The sequence below is a fragment of the Prinia subflava genome, chromosome 1 (genome assembly GCF_021018805.1).
Source record: "Prinia subflava isolate CZ2003 ecotype Zambia chromosome 1, Cam_Psub_1.2, whole genome shotgun sequence".
Classification (NCBI taxonomy): Eukaryota; Metazoa; Chordata; class Aves; order Passeriformes; family Cisticolidae; genus Prinia; species Prinia subflava.
The window spans coordinates 59574316-59587414 of record NC_086247.1 but is presented as its reverse complement, the minus strand read 5'-3'; the positions used below and the strand labels follow the sequence as shown (position 1 = coordinate 59587414).

Below are 13099 nucleotides of genomic sequence, written 5' to 3'. Positions count from 1 at the left end.
CAGGATTTGAAACCTCTTTTTTTTTCATGTAGCTTGTCTTCATTTTATATACAACTTCCAGGTTGCTGATGTTTCTCCAAACCAATTGGCATGATGGCTGTTTTTCATAGCACTCAAATAAAAAGCTGCTTCAGGCAAAAGGAACGAGATCCTACCAACTGCAAACAAAGGAGGGTAATTGAACTTCATCTGAAATAATATATAGCTCTAGATTGGCTGAGTCCTCTGAGTCAGTATGCATCAGCCCATTTAGCCTTGATACTGTAATGTGAATATGGCAATCATGATATAAAAGACATCCAAAAATCCCGCTTAGGTATACTGTCTGTCATGTTTTTCCCCTCAGGTGAATATTCCCAATAGATTTTCCTTGGGGTTTTTTGGTATGTGATGTCATCTTGGATCACACTAGATTATTTTAGTGTGTGGTACTACAGTGTTCAACTTCCTTTTGAGTGGCTGCATTTGTTTTGGGGATCCTTTCTTTTATGTTTGTGTCTGTTCCAGTGTGGCCTTGGAAGAGAGTTGTTGGTGTGCTGTTGTGATACAGCTGCAAACATGAAGCTTGCTGTGCTTGGGCTAGGTTTCTTTCATACTGCCCAGTCTTCCTAAATGCCTGTAGACAGAATCTTACTGTTATATTTAATAGAGGTTATTTATCTTATTCGTGCAATTTATGTATTAGGGAAGGGTGGGCTATGGCAGCAGATGCACTCTTTCTTGGGGGCTCCTTTGGTACCAGCTTTGAGCATGGATTTCACAGGAACTCCCATTCACAGAGTGGTGCTCATTTACCTTGATTTGCCAACACCTGTAGTCATCCAGCCCCTTCTGTTCACCTGGAGGATAACCTGAGTGGTGACTCACTCTGGTGCCACATTGCCTTGTGGCAGCCACACCCATGGCTCAAAGCTCTGACCTACCAAAAGCCTTATGGTGCTACCTGGGAAATGCAACAGTGGCAAATACCTGGAAGCAATCAATTTTTTTCCACCCAATTTTTGAATAACTCCTGTAAAGTGAGTGCTAGGGAGGGGTTAGGTGGAAGTCTTAACTCACTCGCCCTTGGTGTTTATACATTGGTTTACAAAGAGCATCCTCAACCTTCTCTCATGTGGGTGGGAGGGGTGCTTCCATGAAGGCTGTTGGATTGGGTTGGTGATGGCTGCTTAGTGTATTCCGCTTCAAAAGAGGGAGATGTGGGTTATAGAGGGATTAAATGATGTCTTTCCAGAACCATGACCTGAGACACCCAGCTCTCCTGGGCCTCTCAAAGCTGCTCTGCCAGTCCCTGCCTGTCCAACAGTCAGCATGGCACTGCAAAGGCCACAACTGGTTCCTCCACACACTTCCCTTGGCTTTGCTTTCCAGCTTGCAGCTACAGTTCTGGGCAGTGAGGGGAAAAATGCTCCTAACAGCTCAGAAATCCTGCTTTAATCTTGATTGCCTTACAGGGCAAACCTGTCCCATTACAGTTCAGGAAGGTTCTCATTGATATTTAGAACACCTACATGATTTTTAAAATTTTATTTTGTTGGGCTTTTTTTTCTTTAGTTTGTTTGGGGTTTTTTTGTTGGTGTTGTGATTTTTTTTTTTGTGGTTTTTTTTTTGTGGTTTTTTTTTGTTTGTTTGTTTTCTTTTCTTTTCTTTTTCTTTTTTCTTTTTTTTTTCGTGTGTGTGTATACATGATCTGTATTTTTCCCCAAATCATGATCTTGTATTTGACTGTCAGAAACTTAATTTTTGTGAATGAGAGTTCAAGTGCATTATGCAGACTGTGCTGCCATCTGCAGGAGGTGCTATTATAAAAGAAGAAAATCTGTGAGTGAGGCGCTTGTTTGGAGTTTTTTTTGCAGCAAGACATTTCTTTGCAGTATATGGTCTGGTGAAGATCATCCCAGGATGCTTGGTGTCATACCAGTCGAGTGGATGGTAGCTGTCATCTTCTCCATTCATTTTCAGATGCAGCATCTATAGTTCGGATGAATCTTGTGGCATCCTGCAGTTGATTTTCCCATTGTGTTGAGGCTTTTTTGTTGCAGCTTTTTTGGTCACAGTTTTATTATATTTAAATGCTGCAGCTGGGGAGAGGGGATACGAAAGAAAAGCTGAAACTTCACTTCTGTTGACATCCCTCTCAGAATTTCTTTAAAAGCTAAAGTATTCCAGTGGCAAATGGAAACATCAAATCTTTTCTTCCGAAGAGGGTGTTTTACCAAAATAGAAAAGATGATGTTCAAACATTTTTTTTTTAAATAATAAAAAAGCCCAATAAAAGTCAAATGTGTCTTTTTTGATCAGCAGCAAAAAGACAAAGACCAGCCCTTTAAGTCAGATGCTGTAAACTGACCTTTGGAGAAAAAGGAGAGGTTTGAGCGGTTTTCCACAAATGCTAATGGCCTAGAAAACATGTTTACCCAGGGCTGGGAGAAGGCTGCTGTGCTGCTACCAGCTCAAAATGTCCGGAATGACACTTTCATTCACAGATGTCTTTCGTCTGTGCCTCAGAGGTCCGGGGTCAAAGCAGCACCGGCAGGCAGGTAGGCAGGGGCGAAAGGTTTGATCAGTCTGCGATGGCTGCGCTCGCTCTGCATTTGTCTCTGAGGTATTGCCGCCTGGGGGGGACAGTCGGGCTCTGGTCCTACTCACTTCCTATTATCCATGTGACTTGTGTCCGCCACGCTGGAGTCACTTTGATTTGCCTGATGTACTGCTTGACAAAGCTGGGTGATGGCTGAGAAGTGGATCCAGCTGCTCTGAAAAGCGCACACCTGACATGCCAGTCCTGGTGCGGGCACATCATGGGGAGCATTTTTTAATTCAATGTAATTTATGCATTCTTGCAGTCCTGTGTGTGCCTAGCCTGTCAGCCAGTGCCTAGATGAAGGCTGACAGTTGTCATCCAGGGCCTGAAGGTAGCCTCACATAATGACACATTAGACATACTAATGATGTTTTCTTCTGGCATAATGTTTTCTTCTCAACTTTCCTCTCTCCTCTCCCCCTCCCACCCCCCCTCCCTCCTTCCCTCCCTCTCTCCTGACTACAGGGATGCTCAGGACACAAACACGCCAAGGAGACTGTGTCTGCAGAGAATGTGGAAAATGCTTTACCCAACCCAGCCACCTCAGGACTCATCAGAGGTCCCACGGAGGTATCTTTTCACACTCTCTCTGCTTTCTCCCTTTCCCACTTGCCTGCTTGCAGATTCACCTAACAAAATGCCAGGAATTACATTTCACATGCCATGTTAACCTAAGTAATTCCAGTACCTAAATCTAATAGACAGGTTTTTTATTTTTATGACTATTGCTCTTGTTCTCCAAATATTGCTTACCTGATCCCTGCCTGAACTCCATAAAATTGCAATGCATCTAAGATAAGTCTGTTTGCAAATGGTTTATTTTAATTAGAGAGTAGGGTACTCAGAGATGAATATGCTAATGAATTCTGTTGCCACCAGCACAAATTGAAATCAAAGTACCCCTTTCAGCACAACATAAGGCTTTGTTTTGCCTCATCGTTGCTGTTGACAGGAACATTTTTGTGGGAAACGAGATTTCTCCTCAGACTGGTCAGCCCTAAAATGGGGAATCCCTACCAGCCTTTTTTAACCTGACACAGTCTGCGGTTGAGGCTGGAGGAGGCTAAAGCCACCAGCGTCGTGAGCCCTCCTGAGCATTGCATGAGACAGTGAGAGTAGCAGGTTCCTCCTCAAAAGTGTGAATGATGCATACATAAGCCAGTCTGATACAAAATGACAGAAGCCAAATGGTAAGTAATGCAAGAATAGGGTCCCTTTACACATACACTGATAATTAATGTTGTCAGTGATTGCTTTCTTCAGCGCTGAAGTCTGAATTAAAAAGGGCAGTGGCCCTAGGCTGCCATTAGCACACTCTCTTACAGTAAGTGTTACGGTAAATTGGTATTTTCCGGCCACAGGCTAGTAGCTGGTGTCTTTTTTTGAACGTGGTTAATCTGTAATGGTCTCAAATAATGTACACACACTAACGAAGCTTGAATGTTCATCTGTTAACAAGCCCCCTTGTTCCCACAGTGGTATTTGAGTCTAATGGACTCCGAGGTACTGAAGTTCACACCACCTCCGCAGATGCCCCAAAACAAGTATGTTTTACAATTAATTGGGTGTTTGGTTTTTAATGTGGTAGCTGGGAAAAAATTGCACAGTGATACTCATCACTTAAGCATTGACTGTTTTATAAGATGTATAAATAATAATGGTATTGCTTAATTTTTAGCTGTTAAATTTTTAGAGCATTTTATCAGAATCTGATATATAGAGAGCCAGTTAATTGTAAAGCAGGTAGTGTTTAAATAAACATGTTACTGGCTTACTGGGGACTGGGTGGGATTGATAACTCTGTAAAATGTGCACTGACGTGTAATAGTGAGATAGCACATAAAGAATTCCTGGAAATTTGCTTTAACAATTAATATGTTTTCTGCTGTAACAAGACAACTAACATTTAGTCAGTATTTTTGTGAAGATTATTTGTACCCTGACACTCAGTACCTGGCCTTTGAAAAGCTCTCATCCACCAGTTTCCATGGACTCCATTATTGTGCTTTCCTGTTTGTAGTATACAGTTTCCTGTCTTAACAAACACTTCTCAGAGCTCTGAATTATACATGACAAAGCTGTTATATAGAAAATCATTAAACTGAATTTGTTTCAGGTATCTTATGTTGCTAGAGAATAGTGTTGTAGCCTGGACCTTCCCATTCCATTTACAGCTTGGTTTCAGAGCGCACCTTCTCATGGGCGCTTCTCTTCCATTGTGAAACTGCCTCCAGCATCACTCACTTTTCCTTTCATCCTCATTTTTAGTTTAATTTTCACTATAGCAGCCCCTGTCATCCTGTCCTCTTACTAAACTACTGCAGATGTTTTTAGCCATTCTTAGAAAATGCATCTCCAAGCTACTCCCAACATTATGAAGTTTAGGAATCGGTTTCTACTTGCTCAGTAAACGTTCTCACTGGGCACCACCACACTGCCTAGTTCATAGGCTGCACCCTTCCTGAAGACTTGGCACTTTCTCTGTGTCCTTGCATCTTTCTGGCCCAAAGGCTGCATGGAGAACCCAGCCTCTGTCACAGGAGTGTCTGAGCTGACACCAAGCCATAGGAGTGGCCAACAATTCTCATGAAGTTTCCAAGATGACAGAGCACTTCAGTTGCTGCTGTTGTGGGCAATGTTTACTTTGCTTTTGTGGGACAGTAGCTGCAAAGTTATGCTGCAGTGTCTCTCTTATGATACTTATCTGATACAGTGGTGCAAGAACACATCTCTGAGTAACAGAGTAAATGACAGAGACACACGCAGTCAGTGTGACAGAGTGAAACTGCAGCTCTGCCAGCTCTGCTCAGCTAATCTTTGGTTCTCATCAGTTGAGTAACAGATTTAGTAAACATAAGCATCTTCTAATCTTTTCGCTCTTTTCATCTTTTCATGCTCATAATTTTCTCTTGTGTAGCTGAGACCACATTCTGAAGGCGTCTGGGCTTTCTTGTAGAAGACAATATAAGGTCAAAGTTAGAAATACATTTCCAAAAAAATCTAGAATGGCCATATATATCCAAAAAGAAATGTGGCAGCTCAGACCACATCTGGACTTTTTTTGTCATTTGGGTTATATTACTGCACAATAAATCGACTCATAATCTTGTCTTTGTAAGCTATTGTCATGGCAGAATTTACTGACTAGCTTCTTCCATGGCAAAGTTAGGTTGCTCTCTCTATCTGCAGGTCTGCCTTTGAAGCATTTGATTAACTTACAGCATCTCTCAGTACAGCAGAACATCGAGTAGGGGTTAGCTTCTTGAATGGCTTCATCTCATGCCAGTCAGTATTTCTCGCACAGAAGATGCGGTGTGATCACTTCTGCAGGAGATCGTTCCCTTTCTTTTGTCTTGTTTGCTCCTCGGTACCAGCCTTTGTCTCAATTTGTCAGCGTCTGTGTCGGGTGGGATTATTCAGTTGTCTGCTGCTCGCTGGCTCTCGTCGCAGGCAGGCATTGTGCTGCCCCAGAAGGCTCCACCTGCGCGGTCCCTGGGCGTTACAGAGGGAATTCTCTCATTTCCACAGGCAGCCGTGGGGGCCTTTAGAAGCGCAGGAATGAGCTCTCAGTGAGAACGGTGCCTGCAGCATTCCGTTAACATTACCATTTCCCACTTTAAACGTTGTCACTCCATGTCTTCATTTCATTTCTTAATTGGGGACAGATCTGTTCATGAGAGTTTATGGTGTAAAGTCAATTCAAGTTACAGAAGTGCTACGCACATGCTCCAAGCAAGAAACAATAGTTACCATGTACAGTAGTTTGAGAAAGAAAGAGGGGTTTTTTTTGATGTCAAGTGGAAATGATTCACTTTACATAATGTTGCCACCTCACAGGTAAAATATCTTCCCCTGAGTAGTCTGCTAAAGAGTAAAAATATTAACATTAGTGTTTCACGGTTCCCCATTCCCTCCTCTAGTCAGCCAGAAGATCATCTCTAAAGGTTTCCTTTAGGAAACAATGTTAGGTAGGGCTTTTAAAATCCCCCAGCATGGTAGCTTACAACAGTGCTATATTGAACAGCAGTTTTATCACAGAATAACTCTAATTCTGCATGTTAAAAATAGGGTCTACAGCCAGGCTTTTTCAAAAATGAACCAGCTAAATTTATATTTAGGTGTCTAAATAAGAACCCTATTTTCGGGTAGTGAACCACCAACAGGAGGTGCAGGTGTTCAGAATCCCTGAAAAGGAGGTCACCTATAGGAGTATGTAAAAAAGATCAAACAGACACAGTTTTGCTGCTGTTAACACTGGGCTGTGTTTCATGCTTTGTTATCAGCACCAATGAAATATAAATAAAATGTAGGAAATAAGATGTTCATTCATAACATTATTTATTGTAGTTTCTTATTTCTACCTGAATGCTTTGAAAAAAACACAACAAAATGACATTTTTACATAAAATGAATTTCCCATGAACTTTGGAATATTTCCTATTTTTCTTCCTCTAAAGGACAAAAAATGCTCGTTACATATGCCAAGTCAATACAATCTGTGCTAAGTCATGTAGAGTCTCTTGAAAAGCTGCCATATTAAACATATTGAATATTCTGAATATTTTTATAAATGCTAAATATCCCAGTATATACATAATTAAACTTGCTTATCCACAATGAATATGTATCTCAGTTTGGAACACTCTTAAGCGACATGCAGAGACACAAGTCAGCAGGCATGAATTGGGGGAGCACACTCCAATTGCATATACGTGGCCAGACAAAAGCTGGCTCCCCTTCAGAAGGGGCCCTGCAAGCACGTGTGTCTCAAAGCAAGGCTCTCCTGGAGCGTGGGGTCATTTCAGAGGCACTGCCTGATGCTGCAGCCAGAAGCCCAATTCCCAGTGGTGCAGGAGTCAGTGTGGAGCCTGCTTTTCCACAGTGGTGACAGCAGTTTCTAACGCGTACGCCGCGCGTTTGACTTCCCCTTCTGCGTTTTGAAAGCTGCATGAAATCTCTGCCCACATTAGGAATACAGTTAATGCTCTATCAGTGTCAATTAATACCCTCAAAAAATTTTAAGGGACAAGAAATGGGGTGTTCAAAAGGCATGATTTCCTGGTTAGCAGTGAGGGAGAGCTCTCTTTAATTGAGCGTACATGTACATGAACCATATTTGCAGCACGGAGCCAGAGACACCGAGTTCTCCATCTTCTGTGTGAGTGAAACAAGGAAAACCCCCAAAACTCCAGCCTTTGTCCTCTCCAGAAAAACAGCCTTTTGTTTACAGAAAATCAAGTGGAATCTGCAGACCAGGGAAAAAACCCAAACTGTTGGTATCCTGAATTCTCTGGCTGAAGCTTTCCCCATGCCAGAGGGCAGTGTTCAGCTTTTTTTGTGAAACAGCTCTGGACAGCACATTCATTGGGCCTCATTCACTGAAAAGACAAGTGTACTGTAAGTCCTGTACCTACTGTGTGACCCTTCATTAAGTGGTCCATAAACCTTTATTTTCTCCACTATGAGTATTTTAAAATATCTCATGCAGCATTCAATACTTAAAATAGCATAAACGTGAATAGTCCGAACTTGGGGGATAGAAAGATTGGAAAGAACCACCAGGAAAACACTATATACATTTCTGTATGTGTGTGTTGTAAAGGAGCTTGGGGAATGAGCTGGGGACATCTTCTTACCTGTAATGTTTTTATAGTCCAGCAACACTATAGCTCTGCTTGTCCTAAAGCAACTTTAAACAGAGAAGGAGAGGAAGCAAAAAATCCTAACCCAGATTGAAATGTTATTTAAACTATTGGTTTCTCAGTCTGGCTGGTTTGGGTTTTCTTGCACTCAAAATTCTAACACTGTCTGTAGGAAGTCCTATTTATGACATTTGTTCACATGAAATGTCTTGCCTGAGTTCCTTGCAGAGTTTCTTCCAAAGATCATGATTAATAGTTCAGTCCTCATTATTGCAAATGTTATTTTTAAATAGTTATTCTGAGAACAAGAATTCCATTAATCAAAATAATAGATAATGAACAAATAAATGGCAACCTAATTTGTCTCGTTCATACATATGGAGATTATAATGCAAACAATCAAGGAACCACGGAGGCTGCTGTACTGGCATCTGAGTAATATGCATGTACTGTATGTCTGTTACTTTATGAGCGTTAGAGACAGGATTAGGAGCTGTAGTTCTTGTCCCAACACTTGTCCCTTGCTAGGAAACTCCAGTGCTATCTGTGCTACTTGCAGTTTATTTCAATGTCATGCAATGATCTGTCTTTAGCATATTAACAGGCACACAAACTGGGTTTTCCCTGTTAACTGGGGAATAGCACTGGAAGTTGCTATGAGAGCAGCTTTTGGCATGGAAACCGTAGGTTTCACATAAAGATCTGCTTTTCAATGAAAGTGAAGAAAGCCTTCTTTTTAAAAGGGAAAACATCTTTATTTCAGGAAGAATTCAATCCAACTCTACATCAGACAGTTCAAAATCCAACCATACCTTGGTGTAAGTACAGGGGGGTGAGCTCCTGAGTGGGTTTTGGCACACGTGAAGCTCGAGTCCTGTTTGCCAGTGAAGCTGGGAGCACAGCTGTGCCTGAGGGTGCCCAGCCACCCACCACCCCCAGCCCCTCTGCACTGTCCTTGCAGGTGTGGGGAGGATGGATTGTCCTTTTCCTGGATCCCTTGAGCTGTGCCGTCTGTGACATGCAGGGCACGCTTTCACCACCTCGCAGGACATCCATCCCAAAAGAGAGCCCCTAATTACACCCCAGGCAAAGTGGGGCAGGGTGCCTGCCCTGCCCTGCCCTCCCCTCCCTCCTCCCCAGCGCGGCGAAGCTCTGCTGCGCTCCCCGGTGTGCGTGGAGCCGGTTCGATGCGAGGCGTTCCGGTGATGAATGCCTCCTCCTGGAATTGTGGCTGTGTCTCTCAGGCGTGATGCAGCCGCGCAAAAATGTAAAGCATCTTTCTTAGTTTACTGCGGGAAATTCAGCACCCAACTAAGGAAGTTTTATCACATCTCTCATTCAGTTACTGTTTCCTACATTTCAAATATACTGCGGTCTGTACAGCAGCTTTTTTTTTCTTTAATTTTGTTGCAAATCTTTCCGACTTAAAACCAAACTTTGACTGGTAAATGTCATGAATCTGGGGCCAGGTTTAATTAGGAATTTTCTAAATCTATTAACAAAAGAGATGCACTTAATACATTATGTCAACCAGAGCTGGGCTTTCTTTAGCTATTTCGAGGGCTGCCATAGGCACAGCTTGAAACTTGCTTGGATTTTACATGGGTGCCGTATTTTATGTTGCATTAATTTAAAATGGTCTGTTTCACTTCATCAAGACTTTAGCTTAAGGATAATGCATTTATGTAAGATTAATCTTGCCATGTTGTTTTAGGATCAGGATTGTAAACTGCATTGTTCCGACAGTGATGTTCTAAATGTCACTTTAAAGCTTCTCTTGGGAGCTGCAGGCTCCCACTTATTCATGATGTTATCTTTAATTTCACTTGATTTTAGAATATCCTTGCTATTTTTTTCAACGTGGTAATTATTCATGAAAATTGTCTAAGAAAATAAAAGGAAGATGACAAGGGGGGGAAAAAGCCGCCTTAGCATTTGACAGACCTGCACAAGAATTGAGTTTTTCTTCATTTAGCTGCCTCTGTGACCTCAAACTTCAGCCTTTTTAAAGCACTGATCTAGTTGTGAATCCCTTTTGGCTAGCACATAGTTTCCACTTTTTGGAGGCCTCTTCTTTCCCTCCTTGTTCTCAGCCTTCTCCGAACTGCTCTACCAGATCCTGTTACTTCTTGTTCTAGTCCATCAGGGACTTTATATGGGCCTGACATGCTTTGCTCTTGGTGGAGATGCTTAAAAAAAACCCCAAATCCAAAGTGTTTTCACGTGGTGGGTCCAGATGAATGTCCATGACACTAATAAAGAGTAACGAGTGCCGGCAGAGCTTGCTGGAGGGTGGTGCCTGGGAGCAGGGGCGAGAATGAGCTTTCCCCCAATGTCTTGTCCTTCTTGCAGGGGAGGGACCCCGGCAGCGCAGAGGTCGCCCACACGCTGCATCTCCGGAAGGGAACCTAGATCCCGGGCGGAGAAGCGCCCGCAGCCCCCGCGCTCCGGAGCGTCCCCTGCCAGCCGCCGCCGCGCCCGGAGCTGCCACGCCAGGCTGCGAGCGGCGCTCCGCCAGGAGCGGGTGCCCCCGCGCTGTTAATCATCTTAAAATAAATGAAGATGCTACACAAGATATATATAAATTGACGTACTAATCAGTCCCATGGTTCCTTATTTCCCTTATAATAAACAGTGGAGTTGGCAAGCACTGTGGCGGCACAAGGCATCTATATTAATCAAGAGAAGTTTGAGACACTGGAAAAATTAAACTTTATGTGATTTGGACAGCATGAAGAAGTTAAGCACTGTAACAAAAACCTCCCTGATGCTCACAATGACTATTTGATGCATTTGAAAAACAGCAGTGGATTCGAGGGCTGGAGAAGTATTAATTAATGAAACTGCCACTGCCTGTCATGCTGAAAAGCAAATTAAGAAAAAAACAGCAACAGAGAGAGGAAGAATGGGGGGTGCAGGGAAAAGGTGGCATTCGGTGCTGAGAAAGCAATGCTTGATGAAGGATTAAAGGGACTAAAGAGAAAGACCGTCATTCTGCAATGGTTTGTTTCATTACAGTTTGGGGACCACTTGCATTTCGAGTGCTCTTGCTCTTGACTGCGCACCATTAATAGTATGTGAATATGGAAATTGAAACACTTCCAGAGAAAAGCTTCTATTCTGCTTTGGAAAAGAAAAGCTAGTTGAACACTAAGAAAAAAACCAGGCTTCTGTGTTTTACTCTCAGGACCTTTTTTTTTGTAACAGGGCTACTTTCTTCAACCTGGTCACAAAGGAAGTCTTCACTTAATGAAAAATAAAAAGGAAAAAATAAAACATTCAGCTGTCTAACACCGCTGATGTGTCTGTTTAGAAGAGAAAAGGTGTCACTGAACGGATTCAGGCAGCCCTGGGGCCGTAAGGTGCTCTTTGCTCCTGCATTTGGTTCAGCAGACCAGCTGCCGCTCCTCCTTGGGCCCGCTGACGTTCTGGAAAGATGAGGAACTTCTTTTGTGGTGGCGGGTTAATGTTCATATAAACGTGTCATGTCTTGTACTTGGTGATCACTGGTGGTGTTAGGAAAAAAAAAAAAGAAAAAAAAAGCTTTATATACCTCTTCTACAGTAACTCTTTAACTTCAAGTTTTCAAGGTGGGGTTGTGGCACATAACAGGTTGTTAAACCATGCAGTGTAAGCAATTAAAAATGTATTCCACAGATATAAATATTTTCTTTTCTTATTGCTGTGACACTATGTGTGATGGTAATATTTCTGAAAGTTTCAGATTTTGCACATATAATTTTATGCATTATCAAAAGTTACTGCTGCCTTGAAAGAAAATGTTCTGTGAAATTTTTTGCAAAAGCTTTACTAGTTTTTTTTTTTTAAGTGTAACATTTTGTAAAGGCAGGAAATGGAGTTAAAAAACAACTAGCATGCTAAATATATTTTTCAAAAAAGCAATAATTTTACATGTACAGAAATGATGCTAACCTTTAATACAGGTGAGACCACAGTTTACTTAATACAGTAATGGAATAGTGCTGTTTTTGTAGAAATGGGCTTCTGACAAAAGATTTGTTTAAAAAAAAAAGGCAGAAAAAACCTTAAAACATGATCTCTCTGTTCTAACAGTTCTGTTCTAACAGGTGGGCGGGGGGGGATTCTTTTTTAAAAAAATCTAGTCATTAATTTGGGCTGGATACTACTTGTTACTTGTTTTAAATTACTTGACAGGTTTTGTTACTCTGCAACACTTGCAACAATGCAAATTAACTTTGTTACTTTTTTTCAAAGTAGATTTTCCTTATGCTATTACACGAGATGTAAACCAGAAATCCAAGACTTGGTGTAGTTGGGAATGTCTGTGCAAGTACTTAAAAGTGACTGTAATTAACTGTTCTGTGAAGTTATTTTGAGGGAGGTTGCATAGACACATTCCATTGTACACCAAAAAAAGGAAAAAAAAAAAGAAAAAATTAAATATTTTGCTATGTTGCTTAATGATTATCATTTTGGGTTTGCACTAGCTTTCTCCTTTTTTAAAATTTTTTTTAATTTTATTTTTATTTTTTTTCCTTTTGTTTTGTTGCTTTTCTGAGTCATATTTTTCATGAGAGAAAGTAATGGTGACAGTTCAGGAATGCACAAAAGCTAGTTGCTTAACCTATTTGTTTGTGGTTTAGTTATTAAAATCTCTTCTATACCCAAAATGGCATGAAAGTGTAGTGTACATTTGTAATTTCTCCCTCTTTTTAATTGTATTTTTTTGGCAAGCTGAACTAGAAAATCTGAGTTAATATTTAGAGCCAAAACGTTCATTCTGGAATTTTCTTCCCGAATCCTTGCCAGAGAAGCTAGTGCTGTCACTGCCATTACCAGGGTACTAATCAGCAAAGTTTACAATCATAATTTAGCTTCATGAAGAACAACA

The 13099-nt window shown here is 41.5% G+C and overlaps 1 protein-coding gene across 2 annotated transcripts in view; it reads left to right on the top strand.

The window, feature by feature from the left end:
- The window catches only part of ZNF516 (zinc finger protein 516), a 101676-nt gene extending 88788 nt beyond the window's left edge, over positions 1-12888 (top strand). For both annotated transcript variants that reach the window (XM_063397587.1, XM_063397591.1), the window contains exons 4-6: positions 3050-3154; positions 4061-4128; positions 10579-12888. In XM_063397587.1, coding sequence (XP_063253657.1) covers positions 3050-3154; positions 4061-4128; positions 10579-10638 — 233 coding nt within the window. In that variant the 3' untranslated portion in view covers positions 10639-12888. The remainder of the gene's footprint in view (positions 1-3049; positions 3155-4060; positions 4129-10578) is intronic.
- Positions 12889-13099: the final 211 nt, after the last annotated feature.